Source organism: Austrofundulus limnaeus, unplaced genomic scaffold, assembly GCF_001266775.1.
Source record: "Austrofundulus limnaeus strain Quisiro unplaced genomic scaffold, Austrofundulus_limnaeus-1.0 Scaffold1, whole genome shotgun sequence".
Classification (NCBI taxonomy): Eukaryota; Metazoa; Chordata; class Actinopteri; order Cyprinodontiformes; family Rivulidae; genus Austrofundulus; species Austrofundulus limnaeus.
In genome coordinates, this window is record NW_013952403.1 from 6,139,885 (window position 1) to 6,164,487 (window position 24,603).

The 24,603-nt window shown below is 39.1% G+C and overlaps 1 protein-coding gene across 6 annotated transcripts; it reads left to right on the plus strand.

Annotated features, from left to right (window-relative positions):
- Positions 1 to 863: 863 nt before the first annotated feature.
- On the plus strand, positions 864 to 24,528 carry jakmip1 (janus kinase and microtubule interacting protein 1). 6 transcript variants are annotated; one of them, XM_014007146.1, is made up of 25 exons: positions 864 to 1,199; positions 4,018 to 4,090; positions 8,251 to 8,565; positions 9,467 to 9,799; positions 10,225 to 10,386; positions 11,584 to 11,796; positions 12,374 to 12,532; positions 12,752 to 12,898; positions 12,999 to 13,169; positions 14,859 to 14,918; positions 16,021 to 16,149; positions 16,299 to 16,427; positions 16,560 to 16,643; positions 17,467 to 17,529; positions 19,045 to 19,143; positions 19,920 to 20,021; positions 20,104 to 20,157; positions 20,238 to 20,303; positions 20,703 to 20,771; positions 20,887 to 20,964; positions 21,850 to 22,059; positions 22,913 to 22,978; positions 23,134 to 23,210; positions 23,320 to 23,856; positions 24,327 to 24,528. In XM_014007146.1, exons 3-23 carry the CDS (start codon positions 8,410 to 8,412, stop codon positions 23,182 to 23,184), a joined length of 2,601 nt encoding a protein of 866 aa, XP_013862600.1. In that variant the 5' UTR covers positions 864 to 1,199; positions 4,018 to 4,090; positions 8,251 to 8,409; the 3' UTR covers positions 23,185 to 23,210; positions 23,320 to 23,856; positions 24,327 to 24,528. The 6 variants fall into 6 exon arrangements, with proteins under 6 accessions (XP_013862600.1, XP_013862594.1, XP_013862614.1 ...); XM_014007140.1 differs by lacking the exon at positions 4,018 to 4,090; XM_014007160.1 differs by lacking the exon at positions 4,018 to 4,090 and having other exon boundaries at positions 867 to 1,199; positions 12,419 to 12,532.
- The last annotated feature ends 75 nt before the right edge of the window (positions 24,529 to 24,603 follow it).

Genomic DNA, 24,603 nt, shown 5'->3' on the forward strand with positions numbered 1-24,603 from the left:
ATCTATCTATCTATCTATCTATCTATCTATCTATCTATCTATCTATCTATCTATCTATCTATCTATCTATGATTTAATGTAATCCTGTAGTTTCTTTAGTCAGACGAATAATCCTTTTAATTGTCAATTTGTTGAATTGGTCTGGACTGAGGTGGACTGGACTATAATCGGATTAAATAGGGTTGTGTTGAATCAGAATTAGTTTTATTAAACTGGACTATGCAACTGGATCCTACAAACTGTTCATTTCTTGAGCCCAAAACCTTATTGTAAAATGTTTATATAAAATGAACTGAAATTTATTTGAAGCATTTGAGTAATTTATCATTTATGTTTTGATTGAAGGTGTCCACATTGTTAAACAAAGTGGGCTCAGATTAGACACCATATTTGGTTTGTATTTATTTGAGGGAAAAAGAGCATTTTCCATGTTTATCTTTAGAGAATGTAAAGACTGAGGGTGTCATAAATACCAATGGAGTATTAAACACAAAAATATCTGTTTTTGGTAAGTTGTAAAGTGTAGCTATAGTTTATAAATATTATGTCAATTTCACCAATAATGTATTTAACTATTACACTGTAATAAATAATTTTTATTGGAATACTTACTGGATCACTGTGCCACCATATCTGTGTGACGTACGTACCCGCACGGCACACGCATTTACCGCGCGCGGTGTCATCCTTGAACACGCAGTCAGGTGTCGCACCTCTATCACGCTGCCGGCGACGCCCCTCCTCGATAGGCGGCTGCAACGTCAACCTTTATTTATTTGTTTATTCATTTGACTCGCAGGGACAAGATGTAAAGGAACGTATGACGTAGCGCGAGCGCCCCAACGCGTGTATGTGTATGTGGGCGTGGAAGAAATTAACGTGCGGCGCGCGCGAGCGGAGGGGAGAGGAGGAGTAGAAGCTGGTGGAGTAGCTGCGGCACACAGACGGATGTCAGCGGCTGTGAGGTGTAGCTCCAGTTAACAACTGGGAAAAGTGCCCACTGCCCAGTTTGATGCGGAATACACAGCTGTAGGTGTTAGCAGTCCGTGGAGCTCCGCGTTTTGAACGGTCCTCCACGCGCCGAAGCCCCCCTCCCTCCCTTCCTTCCTGGATGTAACGACGTTTCACCATCACCACCAGGCAAGAGGAAAAGAAGAAGAAGCCGCTCGTGTGACCGCTGGTTCGGACCACCATTTCAGGTGACTTTAATCGGTCTGTGTGGTTAGCGACTTCTTCCACCGGCGGCTAGTTTCACGACACACATCCGCCTTTGCTCCTCTAGCTAGCGGCTCAGTAGTGGACCCCCACCCGGTGGGGGTTAATTATTTTAGGGGCCTTCTAACGCTACAGTAACCTCCGAGCTTTAGTTTAAAAATGATGTAACTACAAGCTAAACACGCGTCTCTGCCAGCTAACTACAGAGGAAGCCTGAGGCGCGACGACATTAACAGTTTTAATGTCTGGTTTCTTCTTTTACCCGGTCCAGCGGGTTGACCGCTGGTAAAAAATGTACATGACCGTGGTCTGCAGTGAAAGCACGAGACAGAAGCGGGCGAGGACGCCACCAGAGTCGGTCCTCAGAGGCTGGAGGATGATGCAGCAGACCCGCATGTTGCTGCGGGGTGTGGTTGGCAAACAGGACGAACATCCTCCCTGTAGCAGCACCCTTTCATCTCCTGTTTGTTAGCCCATTAGAGGGGCCGACCACATCACATTAAGCCACTCTCAGCATCTTCCAGCATATTTTTGTTATTTTATGTTTTACTGTCCAGCAGGCTCTTCTGCTTACTGTCATAACAGGTCAGCTGTTGTGTCAGGCTGCTCTGGAGTCTTGTAAATCTGCCCCAGTAGACAGCCAGCATGTGCTGCACACACTTATCAGAGGCTGTTGTGGGGGCGTTTGAATTAATCTATAATGCTTATTTAAACATGAAGATGTGCTCACTGTCTGCTTGATTTTCATAGCTATTAGTCATCTCTGTTAAAGAGAAAATTTGTTCTTGACATTTGCTGCTTAGAATCTCCCACTTCATTTCACTAAGGACGGGAATCTTTAGGGAGTCAGTTACAATTTAGAGCAGTGTGGTCGGGCCCAAAGTGGGGTCCCGAAACATCAAGGTGGGGTCCTGAAAAGATTTTCTGAATTAATTACATTTTTGCCTTAGTTGTTACAAAGGAGTGAGGTTAGTGTGTTTAAAACGGATAAATGTAGTATAAAAATATTGTTACTATGCCCATGTTTAGTTGACCTGATACAAATGTGTATCATACAAAAATAGTTGGGGGCACAGGTCTCTGCTACTGTTATTTTGTGGGTCAAAAGCTGAAAGGTTTGTGGGAACCACTGCACGTTGGTTCCCAAAGTTGGGCTTGGGACCCAATTATTGGTCATGAAGCACCTTGGATAATCTCCAGAAATCAATTTAAAGGGTAATAAAATAATTGCTGATGTAATATTTTCCCTATAACTATTACAAAAACACAAAAAAGTATAAATAAGTATTTATATTTGTSTAYAAGCTGTTTAGATTGTCAAAAAGCCTGTGTTTTTAGGGTTATTAACAAAGTTCGTGTACTCAGACCAGTAATATTTGGGGTCACAAGTTTTTGCCATGAATATTTTGCGGGTCAGAAGATAAAAAGTTTGGGAACCACTGATTTAGAGGGTTGCGATAGAATTTAAAATGATTATTGATACATCCTTAATCACACCTTCAAAAAACCCTGAGCAAAGAATCTCTCAGGCTTAAAATGCACAAAATATTTAGCTCTGCACTGCAGCAAAAAGCAGTTTTCTCTCAAACAGGATTATGGGAACTAAATGAACAAAAGGAGTCAAAATGCTAAGTACAGTGATATAAGATTGTGTATACAGCGATGTCCATCACACCTCTCGTGTTAGAGCTGTTTCACAACATTGTTTTTGGCCTCGTAGTAAAGTTCAGGGATGGCTGAGAGTTTTCTCAAAGTCCTGGTATTCAACCACTGAATGCAGACGCAAATGCTTCACGATAAAAGTTGCGTTGAACTTTGTAGTTTGCTCGCCTTTTCCAGATCTGGTGGAAACTTCCACACTTGAGTTAAACGATAGATGATATTTTGACACTTAGAAAATGATTCAGAATCATTCCTGTCCACATCGCGATGCACTGGAAAAATAATTTATAACCTCACTCTACCTGTTACCTACTTCCTCCACTTCTACTCTTCTAACATTATTGGTTAGACTTATTTCTTATTCCTAATCCCATCTCACCCTCCATTTCCCTGCAACTCTCAGCGTAAAGCTATGCACGATAGGAATAATTCACGGGTCTTTTATGCTTGCGTATATGACAGTTATTACAACATTTCTTTAGTATTTGAAGAAAAAAATACAGCTTTATTGTTAATGCAGTGACATTCTGAGGGAATGACGTAATTTTTTGCCTTCATACATTTAGATGCACTTGTGTGCAAAAGTATACACACATGCAATTATTGGCCTTATTCAGGCTGAAAGCACATAATGCCTCTGGACAGATTGAGCATAATTGCACATTGATAAGGTGTTTAAAGTCTGAGCAAGAAAACCAGCAGTACAATACAAGTAAACAGGGCCTAAAWCTACAGTAGAGAGAAACTTTGTTCTTATTTGTTAGGGTTGACTAATCATCAGGGTCACTTACTTGTAGTCATTAAGCTTTCATAGTAGTTTTCAGGTCACATACTCCTCTGGTGTTGCTCTTGGCTGGGTCACAGCCCTTTAACGTGTGTGTGTGTGTGTGTGTGTGTGAGGACTGAAAGGTTGTCTGGAGTGTTGNTGTGTGAGGACTGAAAGGTTGTCTGGAGTGTTGCCAGACCTTTTCTGATGCTCTACAATCTGCTGATGTGAGTCAATGTATGTCAGTGTGTGACAGCATATGAGTTTCGGCACTACACAYACACGTCCAGTATTAAACTAAGAGRACATATTCTGTATGGCAGCCTGTCCCTCGTGGTGAATTTTTTTAAACTAACCCATCGTGTGTGTTTCAGTGATGTTCGGCTAAAGTTTGACAGTGTCGACTCGACGTGTGTGGTTCATCTGGCTTTGAGGAAGCCCCTCTGTGTAAGTGTGCAATAAACTTGTGGTTGTTCCAGAGACATATGCTTAACATGTTAAATTGTTTAAAGCCAGAAGTGAGCTTTTAAAATGTAAAGTAACAATGATCATTATCTGTAAGGCCTGCAGAGCTGAGCCAGAACTGTAATGATCCAGGAACAGGCCAAGGCCATTTCTAAAAACAATTCAGTGCTTTAAAACATAGTTGTAAGTTAGGACTGTGAACAGATAACTGAAATATTTAGATTTGTCATGATGAAAGTGTCTTTGAGTATCCTAAAAAGCAATCTAACTTTGATGTAGTAATATTTTTATTATTATGAGACTGTAAAATTTTTAAACAGACAAAAGTTTGCCTGCCAAATGGCAGGCAGATAAACTTGTTTTTGTTCCCTCTAAGGATTTTAAGTATCACATTATCAACCGTCTCCAGCCCTTGCAACTGAATTCTTAACTTACCAGATTAGTTACTAAATGGTTTCACAACTTACATTCGTAGCCAGATCTTTCAACTCAATTCTAAAAGCCCTGAAGTGTGTCTTGAACACATCGTGAGGATGGATTTCCTGAGAAAGTTTGTCACATCTTATTCAGCTTGATATGGAGATAGAGGTTGAAACATAACAATTTATCTAACTTTTCCGTTGCCCCACATTCACTGTTACAGTTGCAGATGTCTCATTGCCACTTTTACAATCACTTCTTTACTGCAGCTTTTATTAAGCGCTCCAGCTGATTGTATTCACTGTTTACATGGTTCTTAAAATGGCCTTTTTGTTAATTTATAATTAGATTATGTAACTTGTTGCAAAACAATAGTTCACCAGTTTTTTTTTTACATCATACTTATTGCTTAATTCAGTCAAGAATGCAAGATTTTTTTCAGGCCTTTATGGGTCATAGTAGGAATGGTAAAGACAGGTCATTTGTCTCTGTTGAAAGGATTTTTTCCTCTCTGAGGCTTGTTGCAGAAAGTAAGCTGTCTTTACTTGATCTAGATGAGGTAATTTACGGTCTCCGGCCTACGCTGGCTTTCGTTTGGTTCTCTGAACAGTAAAGGTGTTTGTTAGCGTCACAGTGCCCCTATAAACTGTTCCAGTCCCCATATAACATTCCTGGTTTTCAATGAGCTATAAACGTTGGGAGTTAGTGCCTGTTTGCCATCCTGGGAACATGTGGCTCTATAAGGATTTCTGGGCACTGTGGGTGTTGTGTGTTTTTGAGTCAGCGTTCATTTGTTAGTTAAATTAACAGTTAATTTTTTTTATTCCTACCTATATGTTTGGATAAATATTAAATAGAAACAATTACCAATTAATACCAGAAAGCCACCTTTTAACCTTTTAGTAACAGTATTGCACTTTCTTGAACTGAATCGACATTTCTTTATGTTTGAGTGTGTGACTATTGTCTGAACTTTGTTGTTTAAACTAGCAAATACAAATAAAAAGTGTTGAACGTAGGATTGATATGCATAAGATCGGTGAGAAACAAAGTTTATTTCAGCCTCTTTAATAAAAAACAAAAATCTAATGCCTCTAAGCCATTTCAGTTTAATGACACAGATGGGTATAAACATGCTGAAAATGGTGGCAGGCGTGACGGTGCACACAAAATGTTCAAATTTACATGCAGTTTTCTCCACACCACTAAACTCTGACTCTACAAATAGAAATGCGTTTGTTATTTATGTGAATACACGACGAGGGCTTTTGGTGCAGATGTGAATATGTGTCAGCTGTGACTGTTTCTAGCTGTTCAGCTGAGGGCTCAGAGAATGAGTGCCTGTGTCAGAGCTCTCTGTGTGTGAATGATTTCTGTCTCTGCGTCTGTCTCTGTGTCGCTGAATGGGAGTGCGATCAGTAGCATCGTCGTTCGAGAGAGACTGGGTGGAGAGATGGAGCAGCTCAGGAAGTGTTGGAAAGAAGAAGAGATGGTTGACGCTAGGAAAGGTCTAGGATATTCTTTTTTCCTCTGTTTCTTTTGTTATCTTGCTTGCGTATCGTCTATTCCCTTACATCAGTTTTTGATTCGGTTTCTCTCCCATCGTCTCTGGTTATCACGCTGAGTGCTGTGTGCAAATTCATTTAGAAGCTTCCTCGCACGCTAGCATCGATGTATCTCTCTGAGCCGACCTCAGCTAAAAGAAGAGTACCAGATTACATCATTTGTGCCTGCATGCATGCTTTTTATGTACAACCATCATTCAGTTCATGCAAATTCCTATCCACTGTTAAGATTGAATTTTTCCCCCCATCGTCCTATGCAATGGGAGGATGAAAGTATTTAAGAACAAGGGTTGCCTTGGTAACAATTTCTGCCTTCTGTGTATGTTGGATGGATGCGTAGACACAGATGGAAGCGTCTAAAGTCTGAATGCTTCTCTCGTCGGAGCATTATTTATTTAATAGCTCAGCAAAAAGACTCTGAGGTTACTGGATTACAATTCTGTCCAAGTGCAGGTTAGAGGAGTCTGTTTTCAACTCAGTGAATTTGTGTTGTTGGAGCTACCCTACAGCAAAATATGCTATAAAAATGCATGCCCTCAGCTGGAACAATGTAGTGGAAAGGATAACAAATTATTTATTTAATTCCTACTGGTTTTGCATTGGTTTGTGTGCCAGTTACCTTTGTACATCTTAGTCAAAGGCAGTGCCAGATATTTAGATTTTTTTTTACTTGATGAAAATACAGCGTTTATTTTTAGAAAGCCATATAGTTTTGATGTAGTAGTAGTTCCTTTAAAAGCAGTTAAACAGTAGTCATTAGCTCTGGTAATCTTTTATTTAAAAATAAGAATGAAATAAATCTTAATTGTATTGTGCTGATTGTGGAAGTATTTAAGGCACGTTTGTACAAAATCCATAAGCTTTTTGTTCTGCCTGTCTATCTATGACAACAGGTTAGGTACTAGAGTTAAAAAAATGGACAAATGTATAAATCTAATTTGGCAATATTTACTTTGCCAGTGTGTATTTATTAAACATGAATGAAAACAGGAATAAAAAAAATGTAAAATGCTGCTAAAGTTTCAGTGCATAAATAGTTTTATTTTATTTTTTTATTATATAATTGCTTTTGACACACCCAATACGAAAGCAAATTTAAGAGCCAGGTTGAGAAACTTGTCACTCAAGAATTACGGTAAGTCAATAGTGTAGAGCAGAGGAGTTGTTCAGTCCTGGTTCTCGCGACTCACTATCCTACTTGTTTCCGTGCCCTGACACACCTGATTCAGTGATTGAATTACCTTTTAATGTTCTACACAAGGCTGTTAATCACCCATTCATTCAAATTAGGTTTGCTGGAGCAGAGAAACCTCAAAAACAGAATAGCATTGGACAGACCTGTTTAGTGTATGCTAGTTTTGTTGTGGCAGCAGTTATAGGACACAGCTGACAACATTTTTGACCTGACTAAAATGATTGTCAGTAGCTGAATTATTTCTTTACTACGACCTACTTTTTGCAGATACTTTGTGGAAAATGGGAATTGTCATAGTTGTCTTTTTTAAATCAAAGACAAACAAGCAAAAATAAATTAAAGTTTTAATTCGCTTTATTTTGATATTTTGATCATGTGATGTGATATTTATGTGTGTGCTTTGCTGTGTGATTGCAATATTTTGTGCAACTTCATTGTAAATACAACAAAAAAAGCAATGGAAAATGTAAACATTAAGAGAAAAAATACTAACCTTAGGTTATTTTCATTGGACTCCATCACTACAGGATGTTTGTGTTTAATTAATTTCCAAAAAATGTGTGATGCATCTTAAGTTTGTTTTAAATAGAAACAGAGGAATATTGAAACCTTTTGAAGTGATGCATTTATTTGCATAAAGAAAAAGATCCAGGTGTATTCTACTGACATTTAAATGAAATGGTGGTGGCCAGACACATTTTCATGCACCGCGAAGCTTCTCAGTGGAGTTCAGGGAGCGAAACAGGACGATGATAAATGGCCCTTGTGTGTGTAAAAAGAAAAGGGTGACAGAGGAGAGTGTAAACGTTGTTCTCAAAATAGTCTGCTTTCCTAGGCTGTGGTGTGTCATGTGAACTGGACCCTGCGTGTTGTACAGGTTTATTTTTTAATAACCCAGTTTTGAACACTGACTCACTTTTCCCATTTTCTTTCTTTTTTGCTTGTCTGCTTCTGTCTAACAGAAAGTCCCAACATCCTCTAGCAACGATGTAGGTGGTGGTGGAGACATGGTGTTTATGGTGATGCAGGGCATTTCAGGGAGGAGGAGCAGTGACTGACACTCTCCTCCGTTTGCCACATCCTGCACTCCATGTCTGTCCTGAAAGGACAGCGAGAGTGCTATGTCATCAACCACACCCCCTTCGGCCCAACCCTCTAAAAAGGGAAGGAAGCCGGAGAAATCTGAGGTGATGGCCGATTCACCGCAGGCCACCAACGAGGAACTCAGGAGCAAACTCATGGACATTCAGATCGAGCTGCAACAGGAACGGGGCAAGGTGAGATGGGGGAGGAAGAAAAGGAGGGGTTGGGCACAAAACTAAAAACCTCGGTACAGGAATCTTTTTCTTACAAATATGCTGTTGAGAGTGACAGTTATTCATTAACTGTTATGTTTCTCCTTCCTAACATAAAGGTTCACATTTTCCACGGAAGGAGTCAAAATTGTGTGTAAAAACAGCTAACGGCAGTTAAGTCAGGATTTTATAGTATAATGCTTAGACACAAACCCTTCTTATTGAAAAGGCACATGATTGTAAACAAGCATTTGCCAAAAATCAAATGGTTGCAGAAAAACAAAATCTTTATACAAACCGGTTCCAGAAATGTTTGGCTGTCAAAGTATACAATTCAGCAAGCAATGATCTGTAGTGTTATGTCAAGTGGGGATAAGCAGGTTATTTAACTTGTCAAACTTGACTTGATTTGCACGTAAGACATTATTCTTATCAGTGACAGCTGTCATTAGTATAAATTTAGTCATATCTGTTGTCTTCCTTCTTTTGTTTTATAAACTCATGGTAGTAAAATATGCTACTCTGCAGTTTGGTAATATTGAGGGCTGCTGAAAATCTTGAGATGACTGAACTCAGCACAGCTGTGCATCAAGCAATCCAGCATTGTTTAGCATGAATGCTTCTGCGAGAAAATAGAAAGTTCAAAGGAAAGCTACCCTTCACTTGTAGGATCATACTCAGGAAACAGTGCTATTTGTCTGTACTTGTATCCTCCTCCTGACAGTCAGGCTTCCTCTGTGTTCTCTTTATATCTAGGCAATGACAGTAAAAGCAATGAAAGTTTGCTTTTAATGAAGCACAAACCTTTAAACACACTTACTGTGAAGTGAAGATGCATAATGTTTCTTGATGCCTCTTCTTCTTTGACATATTCTTCTCACAGGTCTGTAAGCTCCGTGAGCGTCTGCAGGAACAGCGACAAGCTCGGGAGCTTGAGCAGCACAAACATGCCGTGGCGCTCACTGACCTGCGCGCCAAACTCCACGAAGAAAAGCTGCGTGAGATAGCGACTGCCCGCGAGGCCCTGGCGCGGCAGCATGAAGTCGAGTTGGCCCGGGCAATCAAGATCCGGGACGCGGAAGTGCAGAGGCTCCAGGGTCTTGTAAATGCACTGAGGGATGGAGCAGCTGACAAACTCAAAAATGCTCTTCTTGCTGAGGCTCGAGAGGAGGCCAGGAGAGCTTTTGATGGGGAGAGAATAAAGCTACAGCAGGAGGTAGGTTTAATCATGTATGTGAGTGATCTGAAGCTTCTGAATGGACTCATTCTTCATGTATAAGTAGTTTCTCTTTGCAGCTCACAGAAAAAAGGATAGTTTTTGAGGATTTTATTTTTCCTTAAGCACTGTGATGATAAAAACATATTTTGTGGGACAATCTGGGAGTGTTGTTGAATATGTGTCCACATTCTTGTAGTGCTTCACACACCTTAGCAAATTTGCTGCTGAAAAACAGGAAGCAAGTTTCAAAAGTTTGTTTCCAGGCTATTGTTTCACTGTAACTTCCCCGGACGAACAGGGCATAACAGTCTAATGAAATCACGAGAGTAAATAAATGTTTGAATCTTTATTGCTTTCTTGTGCTTATTTTGAAGTGTATTGATGTTTTTATTGTGTGTATGGGGGTGGGGGTGTTTCTTTAGATTCAGGAGCAGAAATTGGCCAGGAAACAAGCTGAGGAAGCATTGGCAACCGCTCTTCAAGCTGATAAAGCCAAAGCAGTTGATCTCCGCACAGCTTATCAACAGCACCAAGATGAGGTGCATCGCATTAAGCGAGACTGTGAGAAAGACATCCGTCGACTGGTAAGACCACGTTAAACCAGGATGTGCAGGACATGCCTTTAGACGTGTGTTTAGGTTTTCAGATAATAGTTGTTATTAGTTAATAATGGACATATGCTAAAGACTACTGTAGTTTCATATTTTCACTTGCACATTAGCTGTCATTTTTAGGTGGATTCATACTAGACAGGTCAGCAATCTAACACAGGGTTATAACAGAAAACAGAAAATACACTCAGGCCCTGTTTAGAAACACTAGTTAAACTAAATTTTCTTCATTTGTCCTCCTTTTATTCATTTTCTTCATACTGCACAGTAGATGGTCATGGTCAGCTAAGAAAACTGAAAAAAAAACCTTCAATAATTCTGGAAAATGTTGATTAACACACCTTAATAAATTACTAGAAAGTATGGCTCCTTTGAAACAAAGTGTAAGAAATGAGGGATGATTTTCAACCTTTGCACCGTACTGTGTAACTTAATGTGTGGATAAGTACTATAAAATAAGAAGTTATGCTTTCCCAGTAACAAATTTCTGTTGTAGAATTGCCAGTTAAACACAACAGCTGTTATTTTTATGATTCACATCTGTCCTGACTGTATTTGAATATTATCAAGAGTCTCCAAACCAACATCTGTTTTCCTTCTGCTGTAGTTCAGTTCACCTCAGAGCTTTTCTTACTAATATTGTATGAAGGTTAGAGGCCAGCTGTGCTGCCTTTTTTTAAATCTCCACCATGTTGTGCTTATCTCTAAGAATAAAACCTCATATACCTGCTTCGGTTAGTCATAAACCTCTCCTCATACAGCAGGGCTATAATAACAGACATAAGTAAAGGAATGCCTAAGTGGGAAAACAAACAAAAAAAATCATTGTTGACAGATGAAAAGAAGGCAGCACAGGAAATACTGGCGTTAAAGAAAAAACTACAGAGGGAAGTAGAAGCGATAGCAATGCCAGACTTACTTGTGTGAAGTGAGGTAAAGAATAAAGCTCCTAAAGTTAAACACGACTAAAAACCATGTTTTAAAACTAGATTATAGGACGGTAGTTCTATTTCAAAGCTGTTTTCAATTTGTATTCCACAATGATCTCAATATATCTGCACTCTTGTCATTTATTGTCAGCATTTTTGAAAAAATTTATTTGTCTTTATGAAACCTGCTTGTTTGATTCACTAACTCAGAATAACCTTGTCCTGTCCACACCTCCTGTAGATGGACGAGATAAAGGCGAAGGATCGGGTGGTGTGTGCTCTGGAGAGAGAGCTGGGGGTGCAGGCGGGCTACGCCCAGAAGCTTCAGCTTCAAAAGGAAGCCCTGGATGAGCAGCTGGGTCAGGTACGAGAGGCTGAAAGATACAACCATGGCAGCCCCAAGCGAGAGGCGGTCCCTGGGCTTGGAGAAAATCCAGACTTGCTTAATAACCAGGTATAAACACACACAGAAAGCCATATGCATGCACTTAACACATCTACGGTGTATGTGTGCATGAAAGCATTCATACTCATAAAGCCACACGTTTATAAAGAAAATGTGTATTTTAAGGAAATTAAGGACAAATTACAGTTATTTTTTAAAACTTGTTTCTTTTGTTTAGTGTTGTGTTCATAGATTATAATGTAGTGTGTTTAATATAAATTTATGTTTAACTTGTAATTAACTTTAATAGAGTTTTTTTTAACATGAAAACGATTTAAGAACACTAACTGACAGGTACATTAATAACCAGTTGTTGCATTGAGGCTGACTAATTTCCTGACATGTTGCAGCATATCAGGAAATTAGTCCATCATCTATTTTAAATCTCTTTCTAGATTCTAATTAACCCAGTAAAAAGATTATTGGGTGCAGTTTGTTTGTGTTGACAAACAAAAAAAAAACATTAAAAAAAAGAAAAAAACGATTACTTTCACCCAGTTTCACACTTGGAAATGGCAACTCACCTTGCCTCCCTTTTCCTGTCCACCTCCATTACCTGTTTGCCTGCATGTTCTCCCTTTTTTAGTTATTGTCTTCCTCCTCCTCCTCCCCTCTCCCCACTGCTCAACAGGAGGTGGAGGAGCGCGACATGAGGAGGTTCCAGCTGAAAATCGCAGAGCTTCACTCCGTCATTAGGAAACTGGAGGACAGAAATGCACTGCTGGCAGACGAGAGGAACGAACTAGTGAGGAACATGCATGTGGTTTTAGGCCACACCAACTTCACACCTATTGTTAGCACAGATATATACTGCATATTAAACACATGTATTTGTCTATGAAGTATGTATTTAGACATTTTGCCCTGATCCTTCCTCGCCTAAACAAAGCCAAAATTCTTTGTAGGCAAAGGTCAAGACTTAAGATTACAGTGTTTCCCCACCCTGTTTCCTTCCTCTGTTCAGCTGAAGCGGGTGCGAGAGGCAGAGAGCCAGATGAAGCCCATGTTTGAGAAAAATAAGCGCCTGTCCAAGAAGAATGATGACCTCTTGCAGACGCTGCAGCGTATGGAGGAAAAACTCAAGAATTTGAGTCGTGAGAACGCAGAAATGGTGATTTGAACCTACCTACCTTTTTATTTGATAGAAAACAGTACGCCTTCTGGCAGTTGGAAACATTAAACATAGTTTGGCCTGTGTTTCCCTTCCTCAGAAGGAAAAGGCTTCCTCCTCCCGGCCACCCTCGCAGCAACAATCCACTCAGCCTCATTTAAAACGAACGAGCTCCCTGACTGACCTTACTCACGCCCACGAGGAACAGGAAGTGGAGTTCCTCAAGCTGCAGGTTGCTGAGCAACGTGGCATCATTGATGAGCTCACGCAGGTCAGGATTTTATTCAAAACGCTGGGGTCACGTAAATAAATCTGTCACTTTCCTTTTGTTTATTACTTTATTGATGCAGAGAGCCTTGTGAGCAATACTTTGGCTTTTCATATAAGCTCCTAACATCAATTCATCTTCAAGATTTCTTCAGGAGAATTTTCWTCCAGGCCAATCAGCAAACAGAAGGCGGCGTTATGAACGAGGTCGATTTTTTGTGCAGTGTCTGCTAGTTAGTTAAACAATGGCAGTGGAGGAAGTGAATAAAGCCAGTCCATGTTGATAAGGCTCCCAATTTAAGTTAAAATTGTCTGACAAAGCAGCAGCTCTCATTTACAGTCGTCTCTTTCAGCTCGGTACTCCTCTCCACTAAGTAGGGTTGTTTACAGCGCACGCAAATATCGATTAGCTTCTTAGCTTAGCCTCCCTCACAGTGGAGCTGACGTATACATACGTCGCGGCCAACCAATCCAATCATTTTAAACTTAAGCAGAGGCCACGCCTCCAGCAAGAATCGCTTCTCTATAGCCGAGAGTCCAGACCCTCATATGAAGCAAAGTGAAGAACAAGGGTCTGGTTTTAACCAGGCTAGTTTGTTTAAAGGAGACCAATTATGGGTCCTAGAAATTTTTATGGTATGTCTGTGGACTATCCAGACCATGTTCATTCAATTTAATGCACAAAATAATTCTCAGATAATAAAATTTCCCATTTTCTAGTTCTGCCTGCTCTGACTTCCGTTCAGAAGAGCTGTTTATGTTAATGAGCTCTGTTGGTAACGCCCTCCAAAAATCTGTTGACATTAACTCCGCCCTCCAAAGCCAGTGTTTACGTTAGCATGGCTAATAATAGCAGAAGCTCCATTGTACAAACATATGAGAGACCCAGAGGCAGAGTCGTGGTCCCAGCTTTGTTTTTTTTTTTTTTTTTTCTCCCTCTGCTCTGTGCTCACTCTGCATGCTGTTACAAGAGCAGTGGGCAGCAGCAGCGGTCAAAAGACCTCAGAAACTCGAACAAATAGGCTTTAACAAGGCTTTAATAAGCTAAACAATAGAGGTACATGAGAAAATGTGTTCATAACGAGCGAAAAAAAAATAGTGTCCGAGCCGGTCTCCCGCTGTCTGGTCCAACACTCTACCCATTGCCCTATTGGAGACTTGTTGTGAAATGAGCTGCGCATTGCACAACAACACGGTGACGGCTTTTTATATTAAGGAGGTGGAGCCTCACCCGGGGGTTGCTAGGTAAGAGGCTGAACGCAGGTTCCAGTGGGTTGTTGTACGGCTTGTGATGTCACAAAATGACGGAAGTATAAAACTTGTCGTTAATATACATTAAAAATACATTTACTTATAGTAAATATGCCTCTGGGTGCATTCTTTTGGTCCTAGGACTGTTTTTTTAAGAAGTACATACCCAAAGTTGAGTAAAAAAAAACTTTAAAAAGTGAGTTGCATAATAGGTCCCCTTTAAAAGTTTAACTCGTCTCAAACTCCTAATTTTTCAAATTAGAGTATTATATACATGTGGTCTAAAGTTAGAAAACATTGACTGAACACTGGTGTATAAAGTGTTTTATTATGCTCACAGGTCAGTTTTTGATCAGTCTTTGATTTTTGTGTTGTTACAATAAAGTCAGATTTGCTAAAGATGAATTATGAGGTGTTTATTTGGTGTTTGCTTACCTTTAAGGAACGTGACAAATTCGTGACGAACAAGAAAAACCGAAGGAAACCACCCAAGCTGGCAAAAGTAAGCATCCATAATGTTTTAAATCTACTAATAATCCAACAATGTGTAACTAAGCAACCGTCCTTTCTGGGGTTGATGGATCCTTGAGTATTTCCTCAGTTGGTAGTCTGTGTGTGTGTGTGTGTTTGTGTTTAATTGGGCTCATGGGACCGTGATGGCAGCATGAGGATACTCCTCTCCTACTTGAATGATTTCCACTGCAATTTTTTTGATGTTGTTAATTTATTTTCTCTTTATTTTTTTTGTTATTGTTGGATAATTAACACATACTGAAGAAGCACCCATTTTTTTGTGTGAAGTGAAAGTGGACAAAATAGTTGCTTTGTTGTGCGTCTGTGCATTTGGGAGGGTATGCTTGGACTCATTTATCAAGTGACATTTTGGTGTTTGTGATGTTGCTAGGAGGAGGGGTTTGTAACTACATGACATATATTTTGCTCCCACTTTTCTCCTCTTGGATCCAGATTTTTAGTTTGTGGTTTTAGAACAGAGGAACAGTTCGCTGCTTGAATTTTGGAGCTGCAGGCAGAAATTTCAGTCACTTTTTGGGAATCTAAAACACAGGCAGAATACTCTAGAAGACCTAAACAGAAGCTGACCTAAGGGTTTCTTTAAGGAGTGGTTGGATTGTTACCAGAAACTTCATTGTCTGCTTTTTCATTTTGTGTGGGAGTACAAAAGAACAAAAATCCTTTTTGAGATTACCGAAGCCCTGGATTATATTTTATAGATTAACTACTTTAGTGCAAGAGATAATAGACCTTTTTAAAAAAAAAATTTCTAGGACAGTGTTTTCTTATAGACCATGACAGAATATATCCTCCTTATCATCTATTTTTCCGCCTTCATTTGTTTGTGCGCCCTGGTCTGCCTTTATTTTTCTGGTTGCCAGGAGATGACTTACAAACATGATGGTAAGAACGTTGTGGGAAAAACTAATAAGAACGAAGTGAAGATGCAATGACGTGATCTGGTTTATATGAAATTTGATAATTCATAGGTTGACACTGCTTGCCTTTTGTAATGTTTTAGAGAAAATGCTGGTAATTTATAACATATGTTTGGATTTAAAGAGGCTGATTTTTGTGTGCATTCTCTGCAGAGGCATGTTGTGGAGACATATTTTGGATTTGATGAAGAGTCAATAGACTCTGAGACATCATCTCTGACCTCGTATAACACTGACCTGACTGATCGCACTCCTGCCACTCCTGAGGAGGATTTGGAAGAGGTAGATCTTTGTCTACATTAAATAATTAATCAAATTTGAGAGTTAAACAGCTGAAACATGTGCAGCTAGAAGTGGAAAGGAAGGTTAATACATTATGCACAAGTCAAGTTAGAGTGCTTTAGTTTGACTTCATTCTTCTTTAATAACAGACTGTTTCTCGTGAAGAGTCAGAGCTTCGTTTTCGTCAACTCACCAGAGAGTATCAGGCTCTTCAGCGGGCGTACGCACTTCTGCAGGAGCAGAACGGAGGCACGCTGGATGCTGAGCGGGAGGCCAGGGTTTGTATCTGCCTCTTTTCTGTAAAGCAGTGCTTACTTTGATATGGGACACTGACATAACTTCGTAATAAAAAAAAAAATTGTAAATGGGTTTGCGCTCAAATCCATGATGGCTGACGTTTCTTCTTCCAGAATCGTGAGCAGCTGCAAATGGAGCTCAGCAGCTGCCAGGCAAAGATTGTGGACCTGGAGAAAGCCCTGGCAGAGAGGGGGCAGGTAGTAAAGATGGGGAACGGGGACAGGAGCTCACTGGTCCTGCTCTTATTGACCCTTCTGCATGTCTGTCTGGCTGCTCTACTTTTTGGATGGCTCTATGCTGATCAGGCAAACCACAGAATCCTGTGACAGCTCTACATGCATGTGTCTCCTCAGTTCTGTGTCTGCATGCTCCGCTTCACTTTCTGTCCTGGTGGACGTTCTTATCAGGTGTCTTTGTTCAAAGAAAGGGCTTAAATTATGTTCATTATGTCAGCTGTAAGTCAAGAAGTACACAAAATATTTGTTTTTATCTTTTTTTTGTTAAAAATGAAATGAAATGCTCAGATTTTTTATAAGGTTTGTGTAAAAGCCATCATGAAGAAAAGAAAACCTTCCCTATTATGTTTAAAAAGCTTGAGAAAATATTCAAATATAAAATATGAAATATAAAAAATATTACATTTCATATAAAAGTCCCTGTTACACTGCATGAWGCATGTTCTGTTTTTGTGGTTTGCTTTGCTGCTGCTTTTTCATCTCAAATTGCCTTTTGTTCCTCCTTATTGGGTACTCCTTTTGACAGTTTGCCTTTTTTTTTCTCAGGAGTGGCCTTTTTTTTGTCTGGCTCAATAAACTTTGGTTACTGATACCCCTCTGCTCCTGTCTTCTTGTGTATGTGTTAAGTTTGCATGTGTCATTTTGAGCTGATCCCTGAGCTGTGGGCTTTGGTTCTTATGGTCTTAAAATCTTTATGAATTAAACCTTGTTACTGAGGTTCTTTACTTCCCTTTGATATGAAATGTAATTTCCTTGCTGATGTTGTGTTTGGTTGTTATGTTAGGATTCAAAGTGGGTGGAGGAGAAACAATACTTGATCAGGACCAACAAGGAGCTGCACGAGAAGGTAGATTACACAGCAAGTATTAGCTTTATTGTTTTAAGATTCCTTCTAAAGAGTTAAAGTAATAATACCAAAACTGAACAATAATTTTCCATTTTTATGAAATATAAAGTTGGCTTAAAGTAAATCATTTTCTTTCTTTGCTTTCTTATTTTTGTTATAAGTTGACTTAAGACCTGACTGATAAATGGGAGATTTTATTAAAATCAGCACCTGACTAAGCATTAAAATATAAGTGTATGGTTGTCCGCAATCAATCAGTGCTAGGCTAAAAGATAGTTCAGCTCTTTAGAGATCTGAGGAAAGGTTGTGAACAAATAATGCTTCTGTTGTGGATGATTTTTAGAGCAACCTCAGTTTGGATAAATGGTTTAATTCTAACTGGGTTTACAAGCTAATATTACGGGTCCCAAGAGTGGTACCACAGCAGTAAAGATAATCCACCTGTAAACAAGCAAATAAAGACTGAGATGACCGGTTGCTGGTGATCAGCTCCTCATCTGAAGCGCATCTGAAGGCAGAGCGGTGGCTCCGCGCCCCCATCGGGACAGATGCAATGGTCCATGTCATGCACTCACAGGTATTAGTCCGTCTAAGGGCAATAGGGATCCAACAACATTACTTATTAGATAAAACAAACATGAAAAACAATAAACAGACTTATGTGTTCACCTTATATTCTTTGGGTGCGCCACACTAACACTAGTCTGAGCAGGGCTTCAACCAAAAAGAAATATTGATGTACAGAGCGGGTCATGCAAACAGTAAAATTATAAATTCCTGCATTGTTTAAGAACTCCCCTTTCCCAAGTTCCATCAGACTTATAAATAAATAAATAAATAAACGTGTGTGTGTGTGTGTGTGTGTTTGTTTGTTTGTTTGCCCTGGAATTCAGAGAAACATGTTTCCAGTTGCGCACATGTCAGTAAACGCTGTGAATCCTCGAATCCTTTCACACTTATTCTTGAATAAAGCCGAAAGCACATGCATCTTCATTCTGCGCACATTCCTCTATTAGAACGTGTGTGGGATCAGAAAATACTCTGTTAATAATTATTCAAGCCTAATAATTCCTGTTGGAAGGGCCTGAGTCTGCACTGGAAGTGCTACAGTTAGCTGCTTCTGCTATTAGTTGTAAACAATTATCACATTATTTTTAATGCACAGTTGGCAACAGTGTAACGAGTTATATAAAGTGTTTGCATGAACTGCTATGTATGACAGTTTTAAGACTGAAGCTGTTTAAAGAAGGCAGCAATCCATTTTGGTCTTGGTCCCACACAGACTAACTGTTAGCTTCTCAGTCTCGTCAGAATTTAACTATTTCTCCAAACTTAGGCCAGTCAAAGCACTATGTACAACAGGTAAGATCTGTTCACAACATTTTCAGAGAGCTCCACATCAGAAGATCCAAACTTGGTTTTGCTCAGTGATTTATATAAATCTTCAGTTTTTTATCATTTACTTTTAGTTCTTGTACTGTGCACTGTAACATTGTATGATTGTGTTTTCTGTAGATCTGTACGTTACAGCAGGCGGAGTCGCGGCTCCAAGCTGAGGTTCAGGACTCCCGGGACCAAAATGAGCTGCTTGAATTCAGGGTGCTGGAACTGGAAGTAAGAGACTGTACCGCCCTCAAACTGCCACCAGGAGGCGAAAATAATCTCAGCTCTAGGCGGAAAACATACATACAGTGACTCAAGACGCACACGTTCACATTCCTTTACATACAAACAGTTCCTTTCTGTTCCCTATTGTATGCATCTGTGTTCCCCTGTTCTGCATGGCAGCTGTGAGCATATCCCTTCACTGAACTGTTTTTTATGAACAAATTTGTAAAAATGAACATAGTTTTTATTGGAATAAAATATATTTAAGTTCACCATCCATTTCAAACTTTGATTTTGTTTGTCATGTTTTTGAATGCATGCCCTAATTTTGGTTATATTTTCCATAAAGTAAAATTTATAAATAATTGAAAACAAGACTGATATGTAACAGGACACAAGTTTTAATTTAATTAGTATGAAAATGGTATATAAATTACATTTACGTGCATAACCATATCAGTCAATCCTAATTTCTTTGAACTGCAGTTTTGCTTCCGTGTTGGAAAAAGGACATTAGTGGTTTTGAGTTTTAGCATGCGTCCCTGTTGGTTTGTTTTTATTTTTCCTTGAAAGTTTTTGGGTTTTCACCTCCATCGTTTTGGCAGATCCTGACCAATATTTTCAGTGTCATGTAAGTAAATCCTCATTCCTTCCCATTTCACCCTCCACACTTTTACATTCAATATATAAGTTATTTTATTCCTCTCACTGCTCACCATCATTTGTGTTTAAAACACTGCCATAGAGATGTTTTCGTACTAACACTGCATGTGATCTTGCAGGAAAGAGAACGGAGATCTCCTGCTCTGAATCTCCACATGTCCACATTTCCTGAGAACAGTAGCAGTGCCCTGCAGATCTACTGCCACCAGGAGGGAGTGAAAGTAACCTTAATCAATTAAAAACATATTTACTTTAATGCTCACAAACATGCAAAACAATGTCCTGGTATTCTTTTCTTTACAGGATGTAATCATCCCTGAGCTGATGAAGAAGCTGGATATTCTGGGAGATAATGGGGTTAGTTTGCTCACAGCCTTTTAATATTACATGTATTTAGTCAAGTCATTTATGAATATTCTTTTGATTATTTTCTGTAGAATCTCAGAAATGAGGAGCAGGTTGCAGTGATCCAGGCTGGGACAGTGATCTCACTCTGTGAAAAGGTCAATGGAAAGTTGTGTATTTGTTGCCACATGCTGGACATGTGCTAATACTGCAGTTTACCTCTGCTGACCTAATGAACTGCACTTAATTTTACACAATTCAGCTCATCTTTTTTAACATGATCAAAAAAGCGTGGACACATCTGCCTGGTGCTGGCTTCTCTTATTTAGCTTCCTGTTCATTTTAGAATTGCTTTTAATACAGCATGAGATATGCTAACATTTTTGTTCCATTTTAATGTTTTTATTTTGTGCCTTGTGTTTTTAATTGTTGTATGACCATCATTATTGTGTGCAGTGCTTTGGCCAACAGAGGTTGTTTTTAAATGTGTTATATTAAACATTTAGTTTTGATTTGACAGTAGGAAACTGATGACATTTTTTTGTTTATTTGGGCAGTGGTTAAAGCAAATAGATAACACAGAGGCTGCCCTGACACAGAAAATGATTGACCTGGAAAATGACAAAGTGAGAAATTGATTCATAAATGCTTTATTTATATAAAAAATCCCTAAGTCAATAATTAACATAACATTGCAAACAGCCTTTTTTAATGTCAATTTGTAAATCTACATTTTTGCAGGAGTTGTTCAGTAAGCAGAAAGGATTTCTTGAGGAGGAGCTGGATTACAGAAAACAGGCCTTGGATCAAGCCTACATGGTAGGAGTTTTGTATCTACGTTACACTATGTGGTTATGGTTTTTTATAGGACAAACTCAAGTAGAATTTGACTAAGGTTGTGTGAAAGCAAAAACATCTCATGATAAATTACTGAAGAAACAGGAGAGCAGGTCTGTCATTTCAGCATGATACATACACATTTGGGACCCCATTAATTATCATTAATACAACATTCACGTTCCATGAAAGTAAAATTTGTCACATTGTGTTGGGATACTGCATCTTTTACTACTGAAGTCTAAATTTTGTTATTTTTGGTCCAAAAACCACTGAGTTGTATGTAGCTGTTAATGACCTGATCTTATTGTGAAAATAAAGCTTAGAATGTTCACAGTGTTATTGTGTTTGTTTTAAATGGAGGCAACAGAAAACTCCAGAGAAACTATGTTGGATAGACTTTGATTGCTATTTATTTTTATTTTTTTGTTCAATTGAGTTGTATCCATCTTTTCTCCTGGTTACATACACTTTACCCAGACACAGGACATGCTCCATATCTACTCATTTAAAATCTAATTTTTGATGTTAGTCTGTGTTTTAAGATTTCCTTGGACATTGTGTTGGTCAAATTATGTTTTGATGACATTTTCCTTTCATGGTGGAGAACAAAAATGTTTGTTGAATAAAAAGAATTACCAAGTCTAAACATACCCACCAATGTTATGTGGAAGAGTGTTCCCCAAATCCAACATGGTCACAGTCCTGTGTGTGTATCTGTGTGTGTGGATGTGTGTGTGTGTGTAAATGTGTTTTTGTCTGTGTGCCCCAATGTGCTTACTTGTGCATGCCTGGATGCGTTTCTGCACGTGCATGTCCCTGTATGCGTGTGTCCCTGTGTGCGTGTATATGTGGCTGGCTGTGCAGAGGATCGAGGAGCTGGAGGCCACGCTGTATAGCGCTCTGCAGCAGGAGCAGCCGGCATGCCGCGCGGTGGCCGAGTCGCTGACAGACAGGCAGAGGGAGGAGCTGAGGCTAGCCGTGGACAAGCTGCGGCGTCAGATTCTCCGGCAGAGCCGGCAGTATGACAGTCAGATCTTACAGGAGCGCATGGAGCTCCTACAGCAGGCGCAGCAGGTAAGGCTTGAATCAAACCCAGTCAGGTTCTTGAGTCCTGCCTGTCCTCAGTCTGACCCCTGGTATCTGTCTGAAACTTCAGACCCCCACCAGAGCTCTGGTGCTATAAAAAAGATGCAGTATCCCTGTGTGTGTTCCCTGTATCTGTATCTGAAAGTGCAAATGAAGAAGTGGAAGAGCAAAAGATAAGACAGACTGACTTTGTCTATGTGTGAGTGTGTGTTGCATTGTGAATTTAATATCCCACCTCCTTTAGTATCCCTCCACTCAATCAGTCTGATGTGTAGTTTTAACACATTGTTTTTGCTACTGTTGTTCATCGACTACATCACAGCATTTCAAACTTCATTCAAGTTCATTGTAATCTGACTTACTAACTTTGAAACCTCTAACTTGAAAGACTAATTCCTCATAAAGCTCAATACTAATTCATTAACTATGCTCAAACAAACTATACATTTAAAATCAAGTATTAGGAGTCAACAGACATCTGTTAAGTATAAGTTAAACCTGTTCTGTGTGTGTAGCTTCTGTGGGTCAAAGTTGTTTTCTGCAGACTAAAGTTTTTAACTCTGATGTGTCAGGAGAGGAATCAGAAAACAGGAAGATGGAGTCATTTACACAATCCATTATTAAGTCTGTTGTGTACTTGCTGTGCCTTCTTATCATACAAATCTGTTATGAAGTCATATAACAAGATGGAAAAAAGCAACATTACATGGAATAAAAAAAGAACAGAGTTTTAGGTGTTTACAGCGTTCATTATTTTCATTAAAGAAGCTTTCAAGATAGTTTTACTTAAATATTTTTTTCATGTTTTCACCAGCTAATCACGTCTGTGTCTGTTTTGCAGAGAATTAGAGAGCTGGAGGACAGGATTGACATGCAAAAGATACAAATAAAGGAAATTGAGGAAAAGGTACAAACTTAATTTGCTTTGGATTTTTTTTGCATGATTGATAAAGTCCCTGTAGAAAAAAAATATCCTTTATGTTGTGTATCAACGGAAATATTTTAACACTCCCTTTTCTGTTCTCTATTCTCCATTTTTTTTCCAATTTTGTGTTTCTTTAGTTTTTGTTCCTCTTTTTATTTTTCTCTTTAGCATTTATTCTTTGGCCTTAAAGAAAATGATCATGGACTCTCATCAGGTATAGCTTTAAATCATACTGGTCCATTAATATTTAGGATAACTTACATTTAAATATATTGTATTAAAAAATAAGTATAATTTATAAATATATTTTTCTCTTTTTTTAGGTTTTGAGATGCTAAGGCAAGCAAAGATGAAAAACAACTGTTTTTATGATTTCTGAAAAACTTATGGCCTTTTTGATAAAACATGCACTTTGCAGAAGACCCTTACTTGGAATGCAACATGTTAGTAACTTATTAAATAACTGTATATATCTGAGATTAAAGTGAAATTATTTATAATAAGAAGCTACAATAGCGTTTTTTGGGACCTTTTAAATACTTCTTGTGAGAAGAAAACAATGTATTTTTTTTTGAGAAAAAACTCAGAGGATTTTATTGGAATGGGGGAAAACCCACAGCCTCTGCTGAAGGAATGCTCAGTGGAAAAGAAGCGATGGAGGGAGGAGAAAAACAAAAGTACAGGGTTGAATGAGGGGGAGAAGAGGCTGAGTGCCAAATGGACATGGAGAATTCTTGTAACGTCCAAGATCCGTGGTGTTTCTAAGGAGACGAGTGCAACAAAGTTTACAGATCAGACACTGGACCTACTGAAGTCTGGATGAAAGGATCACACTACAATCAGTGGAAAGGGAAAAACAGGTTAGTATTAAAGTTTTGTTTTTGTCACTTAGCTAAATTAAATGTCACGTGACTTTTCAGTGTTTTGGGTGGTAAGAATCAAAAAAATTATAGCAGTTGAACATATCCACCAACTTAAATGTTGGCTATATTTGTTTACAAACAAGTTTGAGGTTTCATTGTTTTAATGTCTTTGATAAGTCACTATCTACAACCTCTAAAACATCAAAGATTTAAGGATGTGTCATGCAGTGTAGGAGCTTTAAGAATGAGGAGGATGGTTAGAAGGTGGGGTAACCTGAGAGAGACCAGGACTCAACAACTTGCTGCCAAGCTGTTGACGTGTTGAATAATAAATGGCTTTATTTTAGGTGTATGTAACTTTTTGTTTGTCCTGTTTTAACAAATACGAAGATTTGATAAAACCTGCAGCTCGGAGAAGCAAAAGGAAAATATCTTACAGACTTTCTGTATTCACTTCTTTTTATCAGTTCTCGTGCTACAAGTCCATTTTTCTCAGTGGAGAGAGGCTGATCGGTGGAGGATCACATGACCTGAACAGACACGGAAGAAGCAGCTCAGCTACCGTGGTAACAGACTATAGGGACTGACAYGGACTCGCAGGTTGTGGATAACGTAGGCGAGTTCGTGAAGCAGAAAGCAGATTGGCCGTCCAGTCTGAAAGCTACCTGAGGAACAGGTGAGAGCCTAGAGGAGAGGTAATCCAGTAACACACACACACACACACACACACACACACACACACAC